The sequence below is a fragment of the Salarias fasciatus genome, chromosome 11 (assembly GCF_902148845.1).
Source record: "Salarias fasciatus chromosome 11, fSalaFa1.1, whole genome shotgun sequence".
NCBI classification, from domain to species: domain Eukaryota; kingdom Metazoa; phylum Chordata; class Actinopteri; order Blenniiformes; family Blenniidae; genus Salarias; species Salarias fasciatus.
This window is the reverse complement of record NC_043755.1, coordinates 10,550,549-10,577,511: the sequence shown is the minus strand read 5'-3', so window position 1 is coordinate 10,577,511 and position 26,963 is coordinate 10,550,549. Positions and strand designations below refer to the sequence as shown.

At 42.9% G+C, this 26,963-nt stretch overlaps 2 protein-coding genes across 4 annotated transcripts in view; both read right to left on the bottom strand.

Moving 5' to 3' along the window:
• Window positions 1–947, bottom strand: part of ago3a (argonaute RISC catalytic component 3a) — a 30,456-nt gene extending 29,509 nt beyond the window's left edge. For all 3 annotated transcript variants that reach the window (XR_003932434.1, XM_030103325.1, XM_030103326.1), the window contains exon 1: window positions 172–947. Coding sequence is in view for 2 of the 3 variants with exons in the window: in XM_030103325.1 (XP_029959185.1) it covers window positions 172–190 (19 nt within the window). In the remaining variant the exon portion in view is untranslated. The remainder of the gene's footprint in view (window positions 1–171) is intronic.
• A 4,810-nt stretch (window positions 948–5,757) lies between these two features.
• On the bottom strand, window positions 5,758–25,375 carry ago1 (argonaute RISC component 1). Its single transcript, XM_030103327.1, has 19 exons — window positions 24,899–25,375; window positions 20,983–21,169; window positions 17,224–17,344; window positions 15,684–15,865; window positions 15,101–15,237; window positions 14,639–14,773; window positions 14,316–14,403; window positions 13,215–13,362; window positions 12,989–13,108; window positions 12,744–12,866; window positions 12,513–12,646; window positions 12,107–12,291; window positions 11,796–11,955; window positions 11,304–11,394; window positions 8,953–9,147; window positions 8,743–8,877; window positions 8,542–8,643; window positions 8,206–8,405; window positions 5,758–8,044 (listed from the first exon to the last, which is right to left on the bottom strand). The coding sequence occupies exons 1-19, from the start codon at window positions 24,921–24,923 to the stop codon at window positions 7,936–7,938; spliced, it is 2,577 nt and encodes an 858-aa protein (XP_029959187.1). The 5' UTR covers window positions 24,924–25,375; the 3' UTR covers window positions 5,758–7,935.
• Window positions 25,376–26,963: the final 1,588 nt, after the last annotated feature.

Sequence of the window (26,963 nt, the reverse complement as noted above, 5' to 3'; positions counted from 1 at the left end):
ATGATGCTGAAATAACCGCGGAGGCGGATGAAACTCCCCGGTCACGGATCAACACTTTCCCCGGAGGCTGAAGCAACATGCCGGTGTTTCACTTCATAACTTTTTTTTTTCTTCCTAGGAAATGTGACACAGGTCAGCTGAAAACAGTACACACGTTACAGATTAACTCACCTGTAGTTCCGATTTCCATTCATGAGGTCCCTGCCCGGTTCACTTCCCGGATCACAGTTGTCAAACGTTGGGACTCTTCCTCCGTTCAATCCGGTGTCTCCTTCGGCTGTGCCGAGTGGCGGATCGTCCCCTCCCCGCCAAACACGGAAGGGGGGCCCCTTCGGCTGGGGTCGTGTCGCCGGCAGAGAAGGGGTCGTCTAACAGCCGCCTGCACACGGCTCAATGTATCCAATCGGATTTCAGTGCCACGGCGAAAGCTGGCTGCTGTACACGACCCTGCTAGTTAGCCGAGTTAGCTCGCTGTAGCCCGGCGAAGGGGAGCAAAGTGTCAATAACAGACGGGGGGACTGTCAGGATATCATCCCAGCGGGGTCGTGGAGTCCAGACGAATCCCTACCGATGTCCGAACATAAACCCACAACATATAAATTAGTTTTCCGCGGCTCGGCGATCGTCGGAGCAGCTATCGTAATTAGCTAGCTGGCTTAGCTAAAGGCTGGATAGTTGGAATTCTGACAGACGACGGCTACTTTTATCGCGTCCAAAAAAAAAGAGAGAAAAAACAGCCGCCGACACGGCCTCCTCTCCCCCGGAACCGAGTCCCGAGCACACCGTCCTCTGGAGTCCGTCCCCCGGTGGCGGAAGAAGGCTGTCAGCGCCGCGGTGGAGCCGCCGATAAGAGTGAAGATTTCCAGTCCGGTTGACAGATCAACTCTGCAGGGCTCCGGCGAGCCAGCTAAATATGGTGAAGTTGCCTTTCTGACACCGACAGGAAGAGGTGGGCTCTGAGCTCGCACCACGTCAGAAGCACCGGCTCCGCCTCCGCTAAAGGTACCGGTAACCCCGCATCCAGCAGGAGATCTCTGGATTCATTCTTGATAACGCACCCAGGCCGTTACCTCCACAGAGGAGTCATTTTTATACAGCCCAAACCTGTGTGGGTACAATAATGTCACAACAACCTTTAAATTCAATTTTCAATGTTTAAATTTGCACTAAAAATATTAATTAAAGTGCCTTGAAGCAGAAATTACAGATAAAGATTGATCCAATATATGTGGAAACACACCAGTCAGCCACTGACTCATGAATTTGGAGGGATTTCCCCAGAAATTTAAAAACCTGATTCACTGCTTTATTACTCCAACATTACAAGCAAATATACGTATACAAAGTGTAAGTGAAGACAAATTGAGGCGTGGAAAGTCCCCAGAGGCTGTTTAGTTATGTATCAATGTAAAATCACAGAAAGAATTGTCCCACATGTGGAAACGCAGAACACAGTGAAGAAATAAATTTCTGAGCTGTATCTCGTTATAACAAGAAACTATCTTGTCATAACAAGAAACTATCTCGTTATTACGAGATACAGCTCAGAAATGTATTTCTTCACTGTGGCAGTTCTGTGTTTCCGTACCCACAGAATGACAAATATCTGGTGAACATATTGGAGTAAGGCAGCGCCACCAACAATGGATCAGTAGGTAAACGTTGTGGAAGGTGTATCTTCTAGATTTGTATTTATGCAGAACATTTGTTTCATAACAAAATATTTCAGTTTAAAAAACATTTTTTGTTTAAATTCACAGTATATGTCAGGAAATATGTTATTTTATTAGCTATTGTAAATGACTACAATCTCAAGATAAAGCCAACTGTAGTGATACAGTCTCAGGAAAAATGTTGTCAAATGTCAAAATATCTTATAACTGTTGCATTGTGCATGTTTTTACAAACTTGCTCAGGTCTTAGTGCTGCATTGCATTCGCTACCCTTTACAAACATTTGTGTTTTCTTTGAAATTCTTACAAGTTTTTTGGTGGTTTTGTGGCCCAGATTGGAGTGTCTTGTGGTCTAGTTGTGGCCCACAGGCCTTATGTTTGACACACTCTCTACACACTCTCTTCACTGGCTTCCTGTAAAATAAATAATGTGCTTTGAAATGTACACACCTCTCAATAAACAGGCTTCATCATATCTTAAAGAGCTGTTTGATCCATATTATCCCAGCTGGACTCTTTGTTCTCAGAGTTTCTTACTGGAGGTTCCCACAGATTCTAAAAGTAGAAAAGTAGGCAGAGCTTCAGCTATCAGGCTTGTGGAACCAGTTAGGGAGACTAACATAGTATAATATAATACACATGTGCACGAAATTGTTGGTACCCTTTGTTTAATGAAAGAAAATTCACAGTGGTCAGAGAAATAACTTGAATCTGACAAAAGTAATAATAATAAAAAATCTATGAAATTTCACTAATGAAAGTCAGACATTGCTTTTCAACCATGATTCAACAGAATTATTTTTAAAAAATATTTTTTTAAATCCTTTATTTTCAAGAAATTCAGTCATATTTGTATATTATTACATTATTAGATTCACCGATCACTTTATTTCTAAATCATACATCAAAAATGTCACAGCAAATTAACAATGTAACAACTTGATCAATTAAATAAAATGTGTTACAAAATTAGTTCAAATATTTTATTAAACTAGTGGAATATCATTACATTATTGGCTTTATTAAATATAAAATTGCCCGAATGGTTAAATTATTATCAGGTATTACATTATTGGTCATTATTAGGTCCTTGGTTGGTACTGTATGCATTCTGTCTGCTTTCATGCTGTTTATGTGATTTTTCCATGTTTTCCATATTTTGTACATTTGTATCTATTTTTAGATATTTTAGAGAGTTTCTACATTTTAATGTGTGTGTGTCCTCTGCACATTATGCATATATTATGTATATTTTTGCATATACTTCTTGAATATTGTATTTGGAGAGATGAGTTTGTAAGTAATACATGTAACATCAGTAGACTTTTGTTCCCTACCTGTGCGAACTGCAAACATCTATTCAATCCTAACTTTGTGTCTCTCTTCTGTAATCGGCTTTCTCGTTTTTCATCTCCTTCCTGCAGGATCTCTGTCTGTCATGGTGGAAATCTGCCATCTGTGCATACGACCCCCATCAAGTCTGTAGCACGCTGACGTGCTTACTGTCTAATGTCACCATGTTTTTGTTTTGTTTTTCTTCATCTTCTCACTTTATCTCTCCTGTCCTTTTTTCTGTTACTGGTTGCGAGTAGAATTCCCCTACCTCTGAGTCTGGTTCTGCAGAGGGTAAAAGGCAGTGTTTCCTCTCCTCTGCTGCTTGTGCTTGCTCATCTGGAGTTGTTGGGGTTTTCTCTATATTTAGTTTGAATGTAAATTGAATCCGAATGACCACAATATAATAAGTACCGTATGAATTGAGCTGAATTAAATCCTATTATTTGCCATTTGGTCTCGACCAGCGTGAGTTGGAGTGTAAAGGTTTAATCAAAAATTAATTTTTGCTTGCCCCCCCACCCCCGTATTGTCTCTTTAAACATATTTAACCTTTAGGGTGAAGATAACACACTGAATGAATGTTTTCATACTCAGTTAAACAGTTTTTTTTTTCATTTTTTTTTCCTGAGACTCCATCACGTCTGTGGATGTGTGAATGGATAGTTCACCAAAAACTGGGGCCAGAAATTTAAAAGTGACGTAATGAGAGCTGATGCATACTGAAGCTGAACAATCAGGAAATATTATGTGTGTAATCAGAGTATGTTTAAAAGACTGTCTGCTGTGGAACAAAATTCAAATATTACTGAACTGGTCAAGTGCAATCAGACTTGTGAAAGCCACTACAGAGAGGCTGAAGAGCCACAAATGATCCACGAGAAATGTTAAAAAAAAAAATATCAGCATATGAAGCCACAAACTGCAGCCATGAATACTTGTGCAAATGTACAAATTGAGAAATATAAGACAAAGGGGAGTGCTGCTGACAAACTGAGCTACAGACTTATTATGTTGGCTTATAAATAGATCAAGAGTGTGAGTGTGAAAAATCCCCAGGCAGAGCAAACCTATAGCAACGCCGCCAGTCAAATAGAAACGTTGTAAGATATGCAATGACAGCGTAAAGCAATACCAGCATATTTGAAAGGATTGATAAAACATTGGTGTCTTAATCTCACAAGTAGAGAGTCCATCTGCTGAGCTGAAACTGGGACCCGTGCCTGGTCGATTCAGGATTTGCCTGCACCTCCACTTTCAGAGCCAGCTCTCTGAAAACAAAGTGTTCTGCTCAGATGATTGGTGGGTTTCGTTTTTCAATTTTTTTTTTTCCAGGTTTATTAAAACTGAAGCTGTGAACACGCAGTGAATGAAAGGAACCAAGAGTAAGCAGTGAAATAACGTACGGATCGAGACAATGTTATCAGCAGCTTCTTACTATCGACTAAAAATGAAGTGTAAGCAAACATTTTTATCCATTTTCAAGAAACTGAAAGATATAAACAAATTTCTAAATTTAAAAAAAAATCTAAACAAATGAAATTGTAAGTGGCTTTTTTGCAGCATCTGAAGATAATCTTATCTTGAACTATCATTCAAAGACTTGCACTGTGTCCTCGTTTGCTTTGATTACATACAAAACAAAGAGGTGAAAATTCTATTCATAAATGACATTAAATAAACCTTTGTTTGATTTTCTTGAAGAACGTTAAGGTGTTACTGAGATAAGTGAAAATTAAAGGAGACTCAGGAAAAGATCTGGTAGAGCCAAAACAGAAAAACCTAGTTTCTGAGAGTCGATGAAAGCTACTCGACAAGCAGCTGGCATGACAATTTCAGTTACAGCTCGACAACGATCCAACAGAGAAATGTCAGCTTTCAATTTTAAAGAAAGGCTGTAGGTTTAAAAGTTGAAGAAATAACTGCCAGAGGGGCAAAATAACAACAAACACCTTGTTAAAACATTTTGTTTTCTCCTGGTGTTTTTCTAAGCCTTGCTGTGATAGAGCACTGAGACATGAAACCATGAATGACTTTTAACACGGAGTGTGTGTCAGTGTGTTTGTGTGTTGTTGGGGTAAAGAACAAATTACAAAGCAGGCAGTTGAATCAAGAGCAGAAGCAAGGAGTAATAAAAAACAATTTTTATTTTCTTTAAAAAATAACCCTCCCCAACAGAGTTCCCATACTATCACATACAGAGCCAAAATAATATGCTTCCATGTCCTTTCATTCAAATCTATTGGGAAGTGCTATGACAAGGACTGTTCTTGATCAGTGGCTTCAATATTGCTTAGTCAGACCGTGAGGCTGTGTGGAGGAGGAGCGGATTCTCCGGGGTCCACATGATACATTTCCAGGGTGACTGCCATTACGTCTCCCCCCTTTGCAAGGTGCTTTGTGGCTTCAGTGAGTGAAGAACTGCATCTGGTTTCAGTGGTGCTGGGAAATTCCCCCAGGCTGATTTCTTTTTTTTTTTTTTTGTTTAGTTTTTTTCTTTTCTTTTTTTTTTTAAGCAGAGAACGAGGGCGCTGGCCCCCCCAAACCGTGAGAGGCCCGTCAACTGGTGGGCCAAAATACATAACAGGTTAATATCATATATTTATATATACAAATCACCTTGGACACAATGAAGGATCAGTAAAACGGTGTACAAAGGCATTTTGATTATGCAAGTTCATAAACATGATTTAAAAATCAAACTCATCTGATCTCGTATCTTTTGTTCCCTTTTCAGCTCAAAAGGGGCTTCGACTTCTCAGACAAGATTTGAGGCGCTTAAAGGGCAACTGAGGTGGAATTTTGAGACCGTCTCCACAGTGCCCTCTTGAGGAAACACTCTGACAATAGTCACAATATTCATAATTATAATAATGACGAGAAAAAAAAAAAAAAGAAACAAACAAAAAAGCAGTCTTTATAACCATTACACAATCGAGGCAAAACGACTGACAGGCAGTGGCGAGCCGGACGGCTCCTACCTCTAATAAAACCAAAGTAAGGTGGCTCAGAATATCCAGTCATAAAAAATAATTACATGCGGTCTTTTTTTTTTGTGTATGTTTTTTTTTTTCTTTTTCTCCATAAATCCAGAAAGTGACAAGATGTAAAGGCAGGGCATATTAAGTAGTAGTAATAGAGGCCCACCCTGTCCAATGTAGCAATCCCCCATCTGTGCCGCCCATGCACACAGAGCACCAATAGGGATTGGCTAACACCAGCTAGAGGATTGGGGCAGGGGGGTGGCTGCATGTGAGATGAATAGAGCGAGAAGAGAAGGTGACCATGGAGAGGCTGATGGGTGATAGTTTGGCTTAAGGAAGGGGGGAGGGGGGACAAGTGCATCTCATCGGGTTGGTCACTACATGCTAAGAAAAGGACAGAGGGCGGAAATGTGTGTGTGCTTCTGCTTTCCAGGCCGAGTTGTAAACGCCTGCAAAGAGAAAAGCTTTGTGTCACAACGGCACAAGTGCGGTAAAGGTGTGTGTGTGTGTGTCTAGGTATGCGAGGAATTGCATGGGTGGTAGTGTAGAGCACGCCGTCTGGCGTCATCCTGAATGATGCAGGTTGGAATGTGCAGAATATGAACAGAGCAAGGTCAATCGCTGAATGCGTGTTCAGCTTTGCAGCACTTAAGTGATCACAGACTTTGTACCCGTCTGTTTTCAAATCTACAGGATAGTGTTGACCTTGCCTATTGCCTTTGTTCTGACAGCTTTGCAAGTGTGTATGTGAGTATGAGAGAGAGAGAGAGAGAGAGAAAGAGAGAGAGAGAAATCTTCAAAGTAGTCTGTGCCAGGTTTTGCGAAAGACAAGTGTCACTGTTTGAGTAAAATAAATCAAGAAAAATTTTAAAAAGTGCCTCAGAAATCCTAAAAGAGCAATGTATACAGAAAATGGATCATCTTCCTGTTTAAGTGCCCCTTTTCCATTGGTTGGCATCACTTTTGGCTGGTTAATAATGCTGGTTTAGGTGCATGGGGTGCAAGTATATTTGATACACTCTATGCAAATGGTCCCTCTACTGTTTATGCTAAGCTCGCCTCTATAGGCTGGATCTCTAAGGGACTGGCCGACCAGCGCGGGGAGCGAGGCGGGACCGCTCTCCGGTATCTACGATATGCTACACCTGCTCTTTGTGTCTCTGCTAGTGCGAACGCCAGAGGGCTGGCCTCACACGTACTAACAAACTCCTTTATTATGTGCAGGACTTGGCGGCACCTACATGCTAACGCTAAGTGCTAATGTACCATACCTCCGATTCCTCAAGGCCGTTTTAAAAAAATAACATTATTCAAAAAACATTAAAAACATGAATGTAGTTCATGGCGACATTAAAATGATACATGTAAGTGTGCGTGCCCAGTACCACCGCTCTGGAGGATCCCCGTACTCGGGGGCTTGGAACACTGGCATCCGGCTTTCGGATGGGTAAAGAGGCAGCATTGTGGTGGCAGTTAAAAAAGTTTTTTTTTTTTTTTTTTTTTTCCTTTTTGTCTTTATCGCCTATTTTTCTCCCATTCCGTATTGCATACTTACATATAGGAGTGTGAAGGTAGCGTACAATAGAATTACATAATGATACCCACGTTTTCAAAATTCAACATAAAAAGAACAAGAGTCCCGGTGAAAGTAAAAAATAAAAAAAAAAACAACAAAACAACAATAACAATAACAAAATTCATAACCTTTTGAGTGCATGAGTCTGTAGAGACTGCCTGGGTTTTACAGGAGAGGGGATTCATGGTGATTGGAGTTGGGTGACTGAGTGGCACGTCTGTGGAGTGTGTGGGTGTGTGTGTGTGTGATAGAGTGTGTGAGTGGGCAGTCGTTGGGAGTAAGGGATGGGGATGAGGTGGTCGTGAGCAATCTGCCCACTGAAGTAGAAATGAGGTGGGAGGAATCGATGGCGGTGACGGTTTGGAGGAGCTCAGGCGAAGTACATGGTCCTCAGGGTGTCGTGGTGAATCTGAACAGCTTTGGCCAGCGCCTGGGGGTCCCGGCCGTTGCTCTGACCAGACACGTGGCTGCCCTCTCCACTGCGCACGGTGCGACAGGAGCAGAAGACAGAGCAAAGATCAGCCACGCTCATCCAGACCGCGTTAAAGACAGGCTTGTTGAGAATAAATTTGAAAAAAAAAAATACAACAAAATCTTGTAACCTGTGAAAAATCCCGCATTGTGTATTTCATAGACTAACCTGTCGTGTTCTTTGTCCACCAGGTGGTAGCGGGCGCGGAAGGCCACAAGACGAGCATAGTAGGCTGGCGCGGGGATGGAGACTGAGCGGGTGCAGCGCACGTAAGTGTGGCACAACTGGTAGGTGAGGATCTGCAGCTCGTCAGCCGTGAAGCGATTGTCGTCCCACAGGACGTAGTAATGAGACGGCCGGCTGGTGCCCTGGTGACGGAGGGAGAGAGCGGGCCGGGCAGGAGCGAGGTGAAAAACACAGGCAAGAATTACAGCTGTGTAAACAAAAGGGACAGAGCTGAACTGGCTGTGGGACACGGAATCGTCTAGTTTCTGTTGAGAATACCTGGATGCCTGCGTGGCTGCACAGGTAGAAGTCGAACTCAAAGGGATGAGTGATGCTGGTGTCCACTGTAGTCCCTGCAGGAATATTCCCACTCTTCCCAATCTGCAAAACAGCAACCACACACGCGGTCAGCAAACGCATCAAAGAACCAAAAAGGCCACAGGAAGAAAAAGCGGCATCATTCATCAGAGAGAAACCAACCCTTTCAGATTTGTCTGCACAGAAGAGGCGTGTGTGGTGGCGTTTCTGTACCACAATGTAGGTGATACCAGGCTGATAGTCTTTCTCCAACTTTATACAAGCATCTCTGATGGCCAGGAGCTCATAGTGGAGAATCTGTACACAAACATCACCATCATCAGTTGCACTGTTTGATGTTAAGCTGTCAGAAAGGTCAGAGATCCTTCATACCTGCGGCAACTGGCCCTCCGGAACGCCGTCTCTGTAGAAGATGATCCTGGTGGGCTTGAAGCGGGTGGACTTGTAGAACTGGATGAGCAGTTCACGCACCATGTAGGACAAGTCTTCGATGATTTCCTGCCTGGGTCTCTGGACGCGCACGGTGGCACAGTATCTGCTGGGATGGGCATCCATACTGCCTACCACCTGGAAGAGGCAGCAGGGAGTGGATCAGAGGGCTGAACATCACGCTGGAAGGCGTTTCCCCACAAAGAAAGCACCTGAAAATGTGTCTCTCTGTGGAGTAGTGGTTAGAACTCTGGATTTGCAGCCTTTATGCGCCAGGATTTTTTCTCAGTTTTCATTTGATAGATACAAATATGTCACAGAGACGGCTCATTTGAAAGCATTTATAGTTGTCATATAGAAGAAAACATGCCAAGAAAAAAGAAAACAAACAGCTGTTGCTGAAGTTTCACAGTCTTCTCACTGTGCTGAGTCATTTCCCCGGCTGTGTATACTTTTACATTAGCATCTCCTAAAGGCCGCCACTGACAAATGTCTCAGACTCATCATCTTCCCCCGAATCCACACCAAAGCATCATTTTTCACCCGTTTTCTCCTCGGCCCGGATGATCGAGGCAGACTCGCTCTCCTCCGTGAGCCTCAGCCTGTGACTCAATCGTTTGTCATAATTGCTAGGCAACAGCACAGCCAACCACCGGCGAGCTGAGGTCAAGGGCGGATGGGAGCTGACGTAATTTCCTTTTCGAATGTGACTCAGTGACGAGCCGTTTGTTTGCCTTTCTTACTGTATTTTCTCTCCTCATTCGGACTCATTTGGTGAAGCAAACGAGCTGAAACGGAAAGCTGAATGAACAGTGGACGCTTGTCAGGGGGGAAACTGGGAATTTACTGCAACAGAAAAGAATCATGCTGCTGTATTAATGTAAACACTGAGGGAGGCTTATAAGAACTGTATCACCAACTGAAGAAAGCATATTAAAGCTAAAAAAAATCCTAAATTGATCACCTGATACAAGAAAATTGATTTTTTTTGTATTCATCTCCTCTCAAATTAACAAGAATTACTCACAGGATGACATTTCCATTTAAAAAAAAATTCTTCATTTAAATAGCATGGTTATGAATGTTTTACCTGAGAGAGAGAGGGAGTTGTAAACCACCATCTATGGCTGTGGTCTTACATTAGCATGCACGGCGGCCACTGTCACCAAGCAACCACAATTGTGTGCGTTTGTTGACATCTTGAGGTCATTTGTAATATTTACATGCCCATGCTGAGTTATGATTTGCCTTTAAAAGGAGTGCGTGTGCCGCTGATGTCAGCTCAGTCATCAGTAAACATGAATTTTCACAATTAAAAAAAAAAAGAACCCTCCTGATGCTGGACGAACTCTCAATAACAGGTGTAATAAAAAAAAATAACTCAAAGCTGGAAATGTGGAAATAAGAAATGCAGTTAAAAATGAAAATCACTGCGGTTTGAAAACACAACAGAAACACAGGGAAAGGTTCTGGTACCCACTGTCTGCATTAGTGTTATAGCTAATGATCCACTGTCTGTTACATCTGTCTGCCGCAGCTCACTGATCACAGCTGTGTTTATTGCCGTGAAGAAGAAACTCCCTGAACTCTCAGCGTCACGACTCTGACTTGCTGAAGCATCTGCATCAGTTATTCTTACAAATAAATTTTACAAACGGGACCCAAGAGTAAACTAGGACTGCTGTGGAGTGTTGAACCGTGAGGCTGAACTAAATTCTACAAAAGAGTCTTCTGAATAAAAAGCAAATGATTTGAGTCAAATGATTTCGATAAGCTCCTAGTCCTGATTTGATCAATAATCTTCAATGTTTGTTTTGATAATGACAGTTAACGCCCTGATCCTTAAACACAGCAATCTGTTCTTTACAAATGTCCACACAGTGAGGCTGGCTGGAGCTCCGCTTGAACTACGAACAAGGAGAAAAATAAAACTATTACCTTTAGAATGAAAGGATTTTGTATGCTAATTTTTTTTTTTTTTTTTTTTTTTGTTGATTGATCAAATTTAATTTCCCTCTTGGCTGCCTCTGGAGGACAACCAGCTCTGATCTTCATCAAAATGAATAAAAACCAAAACGAATTAGAGATCATTTCTTCCCAGAAACTCAAAACTTAACCCGCCGCTGCTTCCCACACGCTGCACGAGGACGAGGAGTCTCACTTTGTGTAGCAAACCAGCCTCGTTTTCCCTCCTTTTCCTGAGATTGCGTCCAAGGTCAACGAGTATTGTTTAGTGATGAGGTTTTTTTTGTTTTTGTTTTTGTGCGTGTGTGTGTGTGTGTCCAGACACTTACAGCAGTAATGGAGGGCTTCTTGCCATCTCCAGCTGGTGGGTGTGTGACATCTGCTCCCAGGAAGATGACTGGCTGCTGAAACACGGCCGACCTGCGAGAGCAAATGGAGGAGGAGATGCAAATCACTCACTCTCATTAATGCGGCCCGCGGCTCCTTTTTGAAGAGTTATATTTCCATCACTAAGTGAAACGCTGCTGGGTCAATATATCATTCAGCGGGACTTCAAACGCTTCAAACTGTTAAAGGAGATTAAATTAAAAGACGATCAACTAGTGAAATTTATATCAGATTTTTAGTCGGTACATAATTCTGCTGGTTGGAAGGGGGATTTATTAGTGTTGCACCTGAGGTCTTATGTAAACAAGAGTCAGTTGATATGAATGAAAGGTTAGCAAGTGTTTAACGCCAACATGCAACCGCAATAAATTCTAGTGCTTTTGCAAAAAGAGCTTCTCATCAATCAGCGAAGAGTGAAGCTCTTCGAAGCTCACCGTTGGTGAGGCACCAGGATGTTGTTGATGCCTCCCAGCTTCACATTGATCTTGAGGCAGAGGTTGGAGAGGGTCTGAGGGGACGTCTTCACCACGTTCTTCACCTGGACGCACTGCGTGGCCATGCCGAGCAGAGTGTCTCCCACACGCTTCACCTCCGCTGGGGGGGGGAAGGGGAACATGGAGGAAACAAGCACGTCTTTACATGGTTTAAGTGATAGAGGGGTTTTTTTCCCCCATAGTAGAAGTTCTAGCATCTGTTATTTCGACAAAATTAAATACACCAAGGTTAATGTATTTTCTAGAAATACCGTAGACGGGGGTTTTTCCCGGCAGGATGACGATGATGAGCTGCAGTCCCGAATATGTGTTCTTCAGGTGTCTGAACATGGGCTCCACGCTGTCCGCTCCCTGGGCGTATTTACAGAAACAGGGCTGGCCTTGAATGGGCATCCCAGCGTCTTTAGAGATTTTGCGGAGCTGGTCTGTGAAGTTCCTGAGATAAAGAAAAAAAAGGAGAGAGAGAGAAAAAAAAGAATTTGAAGCTTAAAAAAAAAGAAAAAAAAAAAAGTGCAGTGTATCCTGTTTTCTCATTATGCCATGACATTGGTATTCAGAACTTTGAATTCATTATCTTGAAATATTAACGACAAGGTGATTTAAGTGATATAATAACTCCAAAATGAATTCTCACAGTGGCTGCTCTGGAGCACTTACTTGAGCACCTCTTCTCTGCACTGTTTCTGGGGAGCGAAGCAGGCGATGGCCCAAACTTTGATCTCGATGCCGTTGTAAAACTGCTTCCCCCTCATGTCCCACACTCCCTGGTTGGGCGTGGCTATAGCTCGGTTCTGTGGAAGCGAACGCCACCAATCAGGTCAGGTCTCTGGTAAACCTGTGCACACCGCGGTGTGCCGCTGCCAAGATGAGAAATATTGTCTTTTTTACCCGTCCTCCGTACTGCAGAATAGGCGCTGGCAGCACTCGGCCCGTCACCTCGGCCATGTCATCCTTCACCTTGATCCCAAACTCCTGGATGTACGGGTCCAGGTTGAAGTTGGCGTTCTTCATCTGTGGGGAGTGAAAGACGTGCATCGTGCCTCGTGGCTTCTCTGACTTACACTATAAATCGCAAGGCGGATATATTATGCCAGCAGAGTGGCCTCCAAACAGCAGCTGTCGCTGCAACTCACCAGCCTGCTGATCTCCTCTTGCCTGTCGGGCGCAGAGCGAGCCGTGGCTTTGATCATGGTGGAGGTCTGATTATCTGTCAGTTTCTTGATGCATCGCTGACCGGCTACAATGTTACACACCTGCAACGGACAACATTAGTTTCATTAGGAAGGTAACATCAATTATCCATATTGAGATAAAAGCTTTCCTCTATAATTTAAACACCTTTTTTTAAACATTCCTTACCTCTAGGGGCAGGTAGGTGTGCTTCTGCTCCTGTCCCACCTGTAGACAGGGCAGGTGGGGGTATTTTAGCTGCAGGTTGTACTTCTGCTTGAAGTACTGGGCCACTGTACATTCGACTGTCTGCCCACTTTCAAGCTGTAGGGGAAACCTGCAAAAACAAACAAACAAAAAAAGTTAGGTATTCTGATTATTTCTGCAATGCATCACTGTGCACTCCCCTGATTTTTGAGATTTTGTGTGATTTTATATTGATGTATTATACTCCACCGTTACAGCTAGTCTCAAAAATACAGATTATTTTCAACTACATTTGTTCATCTCATATCCGATCAATGGCTCAGGCTTCAGATTGGGAAGAATATCTTTATAAAAGGAAATAATAAATCCTCTCACATTTCAAAACGTACAATTACCGAGTATTTATTTTGAATTATATCAATTTATGTTGGCTCAAACACTTGTTCAAGCACTTTGTTGTTCTTAACAATTAAGGATAATTTATTAATTTTTTTTTTTATTTCAAGCCATTAAAGGGAACTAGAGAAAGGTTTACTTGCAATTTTAACAACAGAAATTGCAATTTTGTGAATTTAGTGTGGTTCTAGGACTCTTCTGGTAGTTTTGAGCCACAGCTTGTAGTCCTGGAAACACGGTTGGTCACTCTTTTCAATTGTACCTTTACGAAATATAAAGGTGCTGAAAACCAACGGTATCAATAGAAAAAAATGTGACTTAATTACGTAGTTAAAAATCTAATTTTTATTTGAGCAATTCTGACCAACAAAAAAAAAACAACATGGAGCAAACAGCTATCTTTTACAAACAAAGCTTCTTGTGTGGAGATTAACATTTTTCCTCATGTCTGATCGAATTTGAGACAAATGGATTAAGAGTTTCCAAATGTAAAATTGGTAATTTACAGTTCTCAGTTTAGTTCCCAGGGAGCTCATTGCGGGCGGCAGGCTCTTCAAACCTGTGCAGATCATTTAATTTATTCAGCCAATTTCAGATATTTAGGGTAACAAAGACAAAAGAGGGGATTGGAGTCTGCGTTATTTGCTTTATGGGAAAATCTATGACCGGCCTTTCAGTCGGGCTTACGTTTGGTGGCTGGCTGGACGTCTGGTGACATTGCATACACGGTACTTCCTCTTCATTTGGCCGCAGTGGGTCACCTCCACCTTCAGGCCTGTGGACAACATGTGGAATACATAAAACACTGATGCAGATGGAGAGAAAGAGGCTGATTCAAATAATTAAAGCAAAGCAATCAAGAGAACCATTCGTGCTCTCATAGCAAAAAGCAGCAGTAAAATGAGGCAATATGCCTCAGATAGGAGCGCTAAGGTGTCAAAAGCTTTCTAATTTCCATCGCCCTGGGCTCATAACGGTGTTCAAAAGATACTTTAGCATAATTAGCCTACCTTTAATCTCCTTGGTGAAGCGGACCCTTTGTGAGTCAGTGAGAGTCTTCGGCTGCTCATCAATGTTGCGAATGTCCAAAACCTCACACATGAACTCGATTACAGGCTGGGCTTTGTAGAAGGCTGTGGCTGACACTAGAGGGAGACAGAGAGCAGCGGGGAAGCCATGAGCAGAGAGCAGCACAGGTGCATGGATGTTTCTGAGAGGCTCATCATCACTTATTATAGTAATCTTGAGGAAAATTGGTGTTGAGCTAAGAGAAAGAAAAGCAGGAGGCTAGATTGATGAGATACCTTTCAAAGGTTACTAACAGCTCAGGAATACTCCCTATTTAGATGTTTTTTGTTTTTTTTTTTAACAAGGGTCCCACGGGTTCTGTCTAGTCACACAATCCCGGCAAAGCCGACTGATATCACCGGATGACTGCACACATTCTGGCCAGCTCGTCTTCACTGACTCACCATCAATGTTCAGCATCATCTTCCACATGGCGGGGCGCACCGACTGATGGAAGCCAAACCAGACCTCCCTCCCCCCGCCCAGGGGGTGGTAGTATCCTTCAGGTGGGGAGAAAAACGAACGGCCCACAGGAGTGTACCTAATTGGACGAGGGAGGAGAGGTGGACATGATGAGCGTGACCTCAGCGTGAGTTCATTTTCAGTAAAGTTGGTGTTTCACAGCAAGTCAGCTCCAACCGGTCACTATTTTCCCGAGTAAGTAGAGTTTATTCTGTGATATCTGTGACTTCAGGGTTTCTTTTTCAACCATTTGGAGGTCATTTCCTCAAGCCAGTTGTCATTATTGTGCAGCTCAGCATTGTTCAGAGGAGACTTTCACACAGGTTTCAGCTAACAAGCATCTTTTGTTCAGTGACTGACGCCTGCAGCTGTGAGAGGAACTCACCAGCATTAAGTTCTGCATTAAGCGCGGCTAACAAGCAAAAAGTGTCACGCCGACAAACTTTCAGAGCGGTACAGTGGTGCTGCATTGTGAGCGTTTGCATCGGTGCCGGTGACGCTAATAAACTGGGCCCAACAGCGTACCTCATAGAGGCCAAGTGACGCATGGCCACATCCAGGGCTTGGACCGAGTCAAGGGGGACCTGCAGCCGCCCGCTGACCAGAGTCTCCTGCAGCAGGCGCCACGACACCTTGGCCAGCCAACGGATGGACACCTTGAAGATTCGATCCTTACCCTCACCGGGGATGGTTACCTCAAAATCCACCTGGAGAGACGGAGGGAGAGAGAACACATTTTAGAAAAAGGATGCTGCAGAATAATATAATAAACTTTTTCAGGACATATGGTAATTGATACTATATGAGCTCCTCACTAACAGTACTTTTTCAGGATATGAATGCTTCAAACAGAATTTTGTTACCATATTTATTTATGGCAATGACAAAGACTGAACTGAAATGATGCTTGTTTAGTTTAGTTTATTCCGAGTACTTGACAAAATACATACATTTTAGAAAGAAAAAAAAAATTCTCTCAGGTTTTGAACATGCTCCCGAATTTTAAAAACATGCTGTATGTTCCTAGGCAGTCATTTGTTGAGTGTTTTGAATAAGATCACTGTTGTATGATATTTTACAAGATCTTGCAGTTTTAATAGTTTGGACTGAATAAACAGATTCACATTCTAGAAATCATACATTATGAGTAAGCTGCACTGCCCTTTTCTGTAATATGATTAAATGACTAATTGTGCATTGATAACTGTTTCCTCACACTTCAACCAATACCTGTAGTATGGGAGTATCAGGGAACAGTATAATTTACATAGTGCATTTCCATCAAGGTATGATCTTCATATTTATAATTGAAAAGCTTTTATAGATTTGTGTTTTTATGTGGGCTTTCCATGAATATTTACTTTCAATTAGAAATTTATTCTCCTGCACATATTCAATTTCAACTTTGTGTATTCTTATCTGTGGTTCTGAGTCGGTTTAAAGATTTCCAAACATCATTACCTTAGTCTTGTTTATATTCAATAGTTTATTGCTGTCCATCCACATTTTCAGTTTATTTCCTGATTTACCGTGGGTTATACATTCATTATAATTATGAAAATGTTAGTATCATCAGAAAAAAGTACGAGTTTTAGTGAATGAGAAACATTGAGTGTCATTTATGTAAATGTTGAACAATATTGGTCCCTAAACAGACCCCTGGGGAACACCACAAGAAATGCCCAGTTTCTCTGATGAATTAATTCCCATTTTGACATTTTGCACCCTTTCTGTTAAATAGCTTTTTAACTAGTCCCAGGCAACCTGCCTAATACCATATAGTTTGAGCTTATTGAACAGGATTGAGTGATTGACTGCTTCAAAAGCTTTTTTTTCCAAGATCTTTAAAGATTCCAATAGAGTGTTTTTCTTGTCCTAACTCTTAAAATTAAAGACATATGCGAGTGCTTTTCTGCGTGACTCAAACAGCTTCTTTTCTCCTGGAGAAATGTTGGCAGCTCCCATCAAGACAGGACTTTCGACATTATTGATCCCCAAGGACAAATACGTTACCGACAACGACTTGGCGTAAAAGTGAAATGTGGAACCACTTCAAAACAGTTACCTTCTCACTCCCAATAGGAAGCGCTAACACCGTGTAGATGTTCTTCTTGCCATCGTACACCGGCTTCCTGTCGCCAAAGAGCTGGGGCTTGAAGTGCTGCACCATGTACTCCACCACCTCTCTGTCGAGCAACACACACAAAAAAAAACAAAACAACAATGTGGGATTAATGTCACACGCTGAAAGGGATCCCTCGCTGCCAATTAAACCCATTGTCTCATCAGGATGCTCCGTTGTAGCGGAGAGGGGCCGCTCTAAAGATGATTGAATATTGATCAAGCAGGATACAGCTGCTGGAGGCTATAGCTCATGGTCATGGGGCGAGAAGAGGAGACAAAAAGAGTGAGGGTGCAGGTGGTGGTGGGGTGCACCGCTCAATGCGCGGTGCCTTGGCCTTCATTTAAGTGTGGGGGGATGTGAAGTCGTCCTGAAAAGAAGAGGTCAAAGGGCTTGACCTTTGCATGCCTTTTTGGACCCTTTGTCTGATGCCTCAAAACAAAACAAAAAAAAAAGGGGCCTGAAGCTCACGGATCCCCCACGAATTCAATTTTCAAGGATTTTTCAGAACGTCAAGTTTTCCAATGCTTTAAAAAGTTCCGACAGGAAATTGCTAATTTTCTGAATTAGTTCCTGCTTCTGTTCACAACCTTGAGAACTGAGAAGAGAACGCGGCTCAAGGAATTCACTGGAGAGTCTTCTCAGCCGGCTCTGCTGATATCCATGAGGATCCTCAACAAAAGATCACTTGTTTCATCAAAGACAGTGTTGCATGAGGACACCAGCTCTGTGTCAGAATGGTTTCAGGACACAGAAATAAACAATGTCAAGTCACTCCTTTTAAGTTCCGGAGATGAGTAATTAATTTTACTTCAGGAGACGCAAAAGGCACATGAATTATTTAATTCACCGAAATGGCACGAGCTCCGCCAGGAATGTGAACAGTAATGGGCACATCATGTCAGCAGAAAAAAAAAAACAACTGGCTTAAAATAACCACTCTGGCGAATGTGTCTCTGCTACTGTGTGCAGATAGCTTAAATCACTATTAGTAGCCTGTAAACATCAGCGAAGCCACGCTGAGATATTGAACTTTATGGACTGGGCTTGTGCCATATGCCAGGATAAACAAAATTAGCCTCCATACAGTGTTATGATCCCAGCTTCTAACTCCAAAACATCATATCACTGAGGAATTAAACAGCCAAGCATGTTTTATTGACAGCCACCACAGTCACAAGTGTGACAGCGTTTCAGCGTGTTATCAAAAGAAAACCACTATTTGTGTCGTCATGGAAGGAAGAGCTCTTCTAGACCAGAAAAAAAAAAGAAGACAAAATTAATGTATTATGTGGCAAGTTGCCAATTACCCCCCATAGCAGGCATTCTTTATATTTTCTTTTAAAGAGCTGACTCTCTCTCGAGAGCGATGACAAAAAAGTCCTCGGGGCAGAAAGCCTGCCCAATTCTCCACTGAACTTCTGCAGTCTTTTTAATGTACTGTTTATTGGATGGATTAAAGTGATGGATGTGATGTCTGAAAAATGGCTCAGAGCCAGCAGAAACTCTGAGGCTAATGCTCAGTCTACCAGACACACTACGAGTTTAACGTTCGGACACACCTTCTCATTCAGTGTTTTTTCTTGACCATTTGCTACCCTTTGCTTTGATGACAGTGCTGCAAACCCTCAAGCTCCTCAGTGAGCTCCATGAGGTAGTTAGTCACCTGAAACAGTTTTCAATCCATATCATTCTAAGAACCTGTCATCTCAGTAGAGAGAAATGACAGTCCATCATTTCTTTAAGCACTGAAGGTCATTCAGTCCCAAAAACTTAGAATGTGTCCCAAAATGCATTTGCAAAAACCATCAAGCGCTTTGATTAAACTGGATCACATGAGGACCGCCCCAGGAAAGGAAGACCGAGAATCTCGTCTGCTGCTGAGAGTACGCTCATCAGAGTCACCAGCTGCAGAAATTGCAAGTTCACAGCAGGTCAGATTAGAGACGAGACAAATGTCACACAGAGTTCTAGTACCTTAACTGTTGAGGGGAGACTGAGCAAATCAGGCCGGTATGGTCAAAACGTTGCTATGAAAACTGTACTAAGGAAAAGCAACAAGAAGAAGATTTTTTGGGGCCAAGAAACAAAAGAAATTGACATTAGATCAGTGGAAATCTGTGCTTTGGTCATTTGAGTCCAAATTTGAGATATTTGTCTCCACTTTCTGTGTCTTTTTGTGATCCAGAAAAGGTGAACGGACGGTTTCTACATGCATGGTTCCCACCGGTGTGATGGTGTGGGCCGGGCATTTCTGGTGACATTGTTGAGGCATTATTTAAAATTGAAGGCACACTGAACCAGCATGGCTACCACAGCATCCCTTTTGGTTTGTGTTCAGTTGGTCCATCGTGTATTTTTTTTTTCCCCTAAACACACCTTCAGGTTGTGCAGGGGCTATGTGATGGAGTGCTACACCAGATGGCCTCCACAGTCACCGGACCTAAAGCCAACGGAGATGGTTTGGGATGAGATGGACCGCAGAGGGAAGGCAAAGGGGCTCAGCATCGCTGGGAAATTCATCAAGATTGTTGGAAAACCATTTGAGGTGACTACATTACAGAGCTCAGGAGAATGCCAGGAGTGTGCAAAGCAAGTAATCAAGCAGTGGCTTTTTGGATTCATCTAAAATATAAAACATGTTTTGAGTCAATTTACACTTTTAGCTTTACTACAAAATTCCATGAGTTCATCCATGGTTTTGATGCCTTCAGTGAGAATCTACAATATAAATAGTCAAGAAAACAAATAAAAAACACTGAGAAGGTGACTATATTTGTGACTAGTAGAGTATGGAAACACAATATTTTAACACAACACAACGCTGATATTTCAGTGGTAATTTTTTTCCTCCTCCATCACTTAAAAACTAGACTTTTTAAATCAGTGAGTTTGACTGCATTTTGAAAGGAGCACTGCCTCAGAAAACACGCCATTCACCCACGTAATTCATGTGCTTCTTCAAGCATACTCTGCAGCATTAACACCAGCCGAGGGGAAAGGGTCAGTCCACTAAGATTCACTTTTGACTCCACCATCTGTCGAGTCCCATCACTTGGGTGCAGGCAAAAAAAGAAATAAATGAAAAAGATTATCTCCTGCTTAAAACTGGAATGAAACATATGAAGACAAGATGCTGCCTTCCTATTAGGTTCTGCACAGATGCATGCATGGTTTTTTTTTTTAAGTCAGTATGAGTTTCACTGAAGATATGCTGAGATCATGCAACACGATTTAATCTTGTGAACAATGCTGCAAAAGTGAAAATATCTGAGGTAAGCCACAAGGTGCAATTCACCAGACTCTGATTTAAGGAAGCGATTACTTCATGTCGCCATATATTGCTCACCATTTCAGCATTTCTCTTGCTCTGAAAATGTTTATTGGCAGGAACAGCGAAGTTGGAAGGTGAAGATCTTAGGTTTCGCTGCAACATTTCTTTAAATTGCCTGCCTCACAGGAACACGAAGAATAGTTGTTACATGCATTTGCTTCCTACTAAAAGACTGACTACCCAGTAATTACTGGTGGCTGTCGGGCTTCAATTATCCAATTTCAAGCTGTACCGCAGAGCAGATATGTTAACGTCTTTAAAAGTGTGTCTCGTTGCTACTTAACAGCTAATAACTGCTTAAGGCACAAGAGAAATGACGAGTTCTGATCATTTAAAATTCACTCCGAACGTCAGGCGTGAGCCGTTACCTGTTGACTCGTCGCGGGCACTTGTCGGGTTTGATGTCCACCTCGTAGTGATAGACGTCCATCTTTGGGATCTCCACTTCAAAGTAGTTGGCCAGCAGCTTGATGGGCTTGCCCACGGTGCCCATGCCCGGCCGGCGGGGGGCATGGAACACCTGCTGCAGGGGTGGGGGGAAGACCCCCATGGGCACTGTGCAGAGAGAGAATAGGAAGCCACGGACAAAGACAGGTAGCAGAGGAAAGGAGGGTCGGCGCCAAGAAGGTGGAAATGAGGTCAGCGAGCGTACACAGAGTAATGGTGAGAACAGAAAACAGCAGGTTAAAAAGAAAAGGGGAAAAAACAGGCACACGAGGGATGAAAACAGTTACGAGAAGCGGCGGTGAAGGAGGTGGTTGGTACAAACGGCAGAGGAAAGGACGAAGAGGGTGAACATCGCGGGCATGATCCAGGAAGGAAGGGTGGGCAGGGGCAAAGAGGACATGACAAGTGGCCACAAGAGTCAGTCAGAGACAGGAAGGCAGAGGGAGAGAAGATGGGAAGGTTAAGGAAGCAAAAGGTGAAGCAACAGATTGTGCATTTGGGGAGCAAAGAACACAGAGGGGCACACAACAGAAGTGGTACGGTGAGATGTAGGAAAGGTTGGACAAAGACATGAGACAGGGGGAAAAAAAGATGACAATGAGAGGAAAAGGAACAGGTTAATAAAGTCTTCAGCAGAAAAATAACAGGTTGAGTTATCACAATCATCCCACATGATGCAGGGAATGTCTTGGCTGCCTTTTCTGTGCAAAGTTTGCATGTTCCCCCTGTGTATGTGTGTTTCCTAACACAGTTCAAAAATAACTCAGGTGTCCATCTCTCTCTGTCTGCACTGGTGACCTGTCCACAGTGTACCCACAGTCAGAATCAATTCCAGCACTTCCGGGACTCTGAAATGAATAAAATGACTAAAGAAGATGGATGGATTTCAACCCCCTTGTACATATTAAAACAATCTGATTAACTGATGACTCAAAGGTAGCTCATCAAGCTATCTAAATGTAGGTGTTTCCAGCTTGTTTCCATCTTTATTAATTTGTTGTTTTGGATTGTTTGTGTTCAAAAATTATGCAAATTCAGAGGCATCACAGAGGGTTCTGTGAACATGCAATGCGTCCCACTGTTTTTGACTCAATATACCAATTAAGCTCTGAATCTGATTTTAAAAATTAATAAAATTAGAGCTCAAGTGATTAGCTGTTTCAAGGAGAAAAAAAACATGTAATTACTATTTTGAGACTTAATTCTTTCACTTAGCAGCTTGCCAGTCATCAGCTTGGCACTTAAAAATAAGTCTCATTTCTGCATGAACCACACTCTTCAAATGGGCAAATTTTAGTTAGTATGATGCACATGAGTGGTACACAGTATGTAACTAATTCCGACTTCACTTTTTCAAAATAGGACTGATTGAGTCCGAAGGTCTCATATCAACTGGATCCTAGACTGGTTGCAAGATGTAAGACGCTGTGACTCCTGCCTGAGAGGCCCCCTCTGCCTTAACCTCTGAGTCCCCAGAGAACAGCCCTCCTCCACCACAACAAAGACCCCAGCTGCCCTGCTCCTCCATCACACAGACACACACACACACATATATACATGGGTGTGCGGTTGAGGGAATCGCCCTTGCTACGATGAACACACTCATATACACACAAACACAGGGGGCCCCCCTCTACATTCCCAGCCTCACCATGGAGACACCACGGCAACACAGTATTGTCATGGATATCAGGGGACCTGTGTGTGTGTGTCTGTGTGTGTGTGTGTAGGGCTGTCCGTGAAGATGGGAGAAGGGCGGGTGCTGCTACGGTCATGCTGGGGAGACCTTGGCCTTATTGGTCCTGCAGTGAACATGTTCCCACTTCGCAGCAACGCGCCCACGTAATCTAAAATAGAAAACTCTACCTTCTTTCCAATGGAACTGTTTAGGTTAAGCATAACACTCAATCATATGTTCACAAGGGCTTCATGAAACGTCAAACTGACAGGAGGAGCAACAACTACAAAACGCAGAGAGATGCTCCGAGGATATACGTGCAAAAATCACACATTTCACAGACGCGTCTGACAAATAGCGCAAACACAGATACCAGACATGTGGTGACCACATGTACTTACTCCCTGTGCAACAAAACATGCGTGTGCAAGTGTGCGAGCATCTTAGTGCGTGTTGTGATTGTTGCACAATCATACACACACAATGACACACACTTCGCCCTCGTGCCAGTGAAGGCAGATGGTGAGAAGCGGAGCCAACGCTCTCACATATCCCAACACAATAGCAGTCTTTCCCGGGCAGTGGGACTTAATTCGGAGCTTCAGCACAGCATCACAACATCAAGGCGCTCGGCGCTTACTGTAGTTACAATGACGTAACCAGCGGTAAGAAAGTCACATGAGAGGCAGCATTTTAAAGTTATATCTGGGGCAACATGTTTGAAGTTTAAATAAACTTTGTTTTGGGTTATCACTGACCAGAAGGCAAGTTCAAGCAGTTTACAAACCTTTGGGTCAGCCTTGTTATTTGTTATATTGTGAGCCTAGTATAAAACTTTTGAACAAATTCACATTTAATTTTGTTAAGGAAGCAGACTTTTGAACTGTACACCTCTCGAAAAAAACCATGACTACATTAAACATGCAGGGCTGGGTAATACGTAGACAATTTCGTCACTAATCTCAACAACAAGCCAAGCACACAGATAAAACAGAGGGACTCGATTTTGTGTTTAGTTGTTTTTGCCAAATTAGTTTTGTCCGAATATTTGGCTGTTGACCATGAGCTAAACATGGAAATCAGATTAATCGTGGAAAATTGTGCACTGAATCATTACACTTCAAACACAAAAGCAGACTTTGAAATGAGGGGCCCCTGGGGCCCTTCCCCCCATCCCCAAAAATAAAAACAAGCCTATTCAACTGAATTCAAGGTTCAGGATTAAGAATGACAATGTGATTTCATTCTCAGCTCTAATTTGAAAATGAGGCCAGTCTCAAGAAATTCAAAGACGATTTGGAGGTTGCTTAAGTTTTCACAACATTATCAGAAAAATAGACAGAAATCAGAAAAAAAAAAGTTTGTAATATCTTTAGAAGATTCAGGGTTGGATTAAAAAACTAGGATTTCCCACAAAAAAAAGATGCATTTTAGCCTCATTGATACAGTCTCACACTACCTGCTCAAAGTGTTTGCTTCCAAACCTCAGTCAACCAAGGAAACTGCCTGAAAAAGATTGTCTCTGGCACTGATAAGCACTGGCTGCAAATCTGGACGCATACAGGGCGAAACCACCCATAAAAATGCTTCTGTGTCCAATCCTAAAAACAGGATCGGTCAAAGTCCAAATGTGCAGATATGACAATTGTGAATCCATTTTTTTTCCTGCAGCTGATATAGGCCTGAGACTGTTCTGGGTGTGTGTGCATGGGACGTAATGGTGTTAAACACTATTTGGACAAGCTTCCAGAAGCTGTCAGTGGATGAGGAGGCTGGGGTCTGTGAGGGGAAAGCGAGGTGCAGCCAGCTGCTGCTGCTGCTGCTGCTGCTAGAAGGCGGGCTTCACCTCGTCCCTCCTCACCGAGATTCCCACGACCTCCCTGCCCCCGCGCAATGGCTCAGGATATTGTCAGCTTTCCAAAAGGCTCGTCTTCAGCTACGATTCTGGATGAATAACATCGTTTTCTACAATTGTCATGCAGGCAGACTGCAGGGGAGCTCTCTCTCTCTCTCTCTCTCCATCTCCCTGCTCGTACATCCCCCCCACCACCACCCCGACGCTAAGGCCAGGCTACGGTGTCCCGTTATTTCAGCTGCAGTCTGCAGCCATAACTCTGCTCCTCTCGCGCTTTAGACGACTGAAGTAAAAATAAACCTACCAGCGCCAGACGGTCCCGGCTCCATCCCATTCACTTAGCCGCGCGGGTACAAGCTAGCTAGTCCAGGGTGCTGTGGCCAAACCGCCGGCCCCTTCAGGCTGGAAGCGTCTCAGACTTCCAGCCCCCTCCTCTCGGCGTGGAGTCTTCTCCTGTTCTCGGTGTACCCCCGCCCCCTGCCCCTACCAGAACCCCCCCAGACCCGCAGAGGAGTTGAGGCTAACGGCGATAGCTGCCAGTCGCTCCGTCTGCCCGTTGACCCTGGAGCTGGTAACGGGAGAGCCGCAGGGCGATAAACGTCGGATTTCCACCGGCTCCTGCTCGGCGGCGCGGCGGCTCCCCTCCCGGCGCTGTGGCTCAGGCCGATTGTCCGCGGCGCGGTGCTTTCGGCTCGGTCTGTTGTGCTCCTGCTATCCGTTCAAGCAGGATTCTCCAGCGGAACAAAAAAGGCCAGCCCCTCACCCCCCAAAAATCTCAAACTTCTTCTGTGCTCCCAAAAAGTGCACAAGAACTGTTGATGAACTTGCTGTCACACCCCAGAGGTCAAACGTGGAATTACACTGCAGATATGCAAATCATGCGCTCAGACATGTGTCAGCACATTGAGTCTGTTCCCACCTCACAGTTGAAATTGTGACGATACATTACGTCAAGAAAAAAAAAACAATTTAATATAGGATGTTTGATCTGGATCCATCTGTTAAATATCACTTTTTCTTGTTATGTGTTATGGGACGCTGGAGTTCAGCACAAGGCAAACACAGGCACACACACAGCTTCAGTAACAAGTGAAAATCCATACATGCACAGGGAAAACATGCAAACTCCACCCATGATATTATCACATAAGAGTGTTATACGACACTTCAGCCACATTTATTGGCCCTACTTGAAGAACTTGAGCTAAAATGTGCTTCTCCTTCTTAAGTCCCTTATGTTTTCCCACAGATATTTTTCTCAGCTGTTTGGGAGCCACAAAACGCACAACTCTTATGATACTAGTTTGATGGTTTTAATTGAGAACCTCTTGTTTTCATATGTTAAACTCAAAGAATCCACAGGAAGTTTGGGTGATTTAAATTCAATTCAATTCAATTCAAATGTATTTATTTTACGACAAAAACAACAACACTATCATCTCAAGGCACTTTTACTGAGAAAAACCCAAATATTCCAAATGGACAAGTTTAAGCGATGGTGAAAAGGAAAAAAAACTCCCTTTTAACAGACATAAACATGCAGAGTCAGGTTAGGGGATACACAGAGAGAAAATGATCAAACAAGACAGCAGAGATGCAACAAACAGATTGTCATAACAAACACACTGTCATAAATCCTCTCGCTGCAGGAGGCTGAGACCGTGAACTTCCAGTTCCACTGACAGAAATCGTGTAGAAAGGTACAGAGAGACAGGAAAGAGAGCACAGACTACAGGGGAGAGAAAATTGCTTGTCAAATAGACAGGTAATAGTAAAACAACCCAACATAAGTAGAGTGAGAAAGGAAAGAAGCTCAGAAAAAATTTAAAGGTGATTCTGAATTTGATTGTTTTGTCACAAAACATTATTAATATATTGTTTATTCAAATATATATATTGCAAAAAAATTCTTATCTAAAATCTTAAAGTATTGAAAAGAATATGGGTGACTTGAATGTGAAAGTCCAGTCTTCAATATATACAAAGGTATACTGTGCTCCAAATAAGCATCAGAAGAACAAGAGGAGCATCAGGCTAGAGGAAGGTGAATCGGTTAGAAAACAAAAACGAGTGAACCAAGAGATTTTAAACAATTAGCAAAATTAAAGCTGAATACATCACTTGCATAAAGTGTGAAACTGCAAGCTGAAGCGGCACCAGTCTGCCCCCAGGGCCACTATCAAGCATGCTTTGAATGTCTCTCTGGTTCACAGTATTTTAATCTAACAAAATGTTATTGAAGGTCAGTCACCAAAGAGAAAGTTAAAGAACCTGACTGTGGCCTCTTTGGATTAATGGTTAGAAGCGGGACTTGTGAAGTGTAAGGACTTGTATATCGCTGTTACATCTATTGTTTTACTGTAAATGTA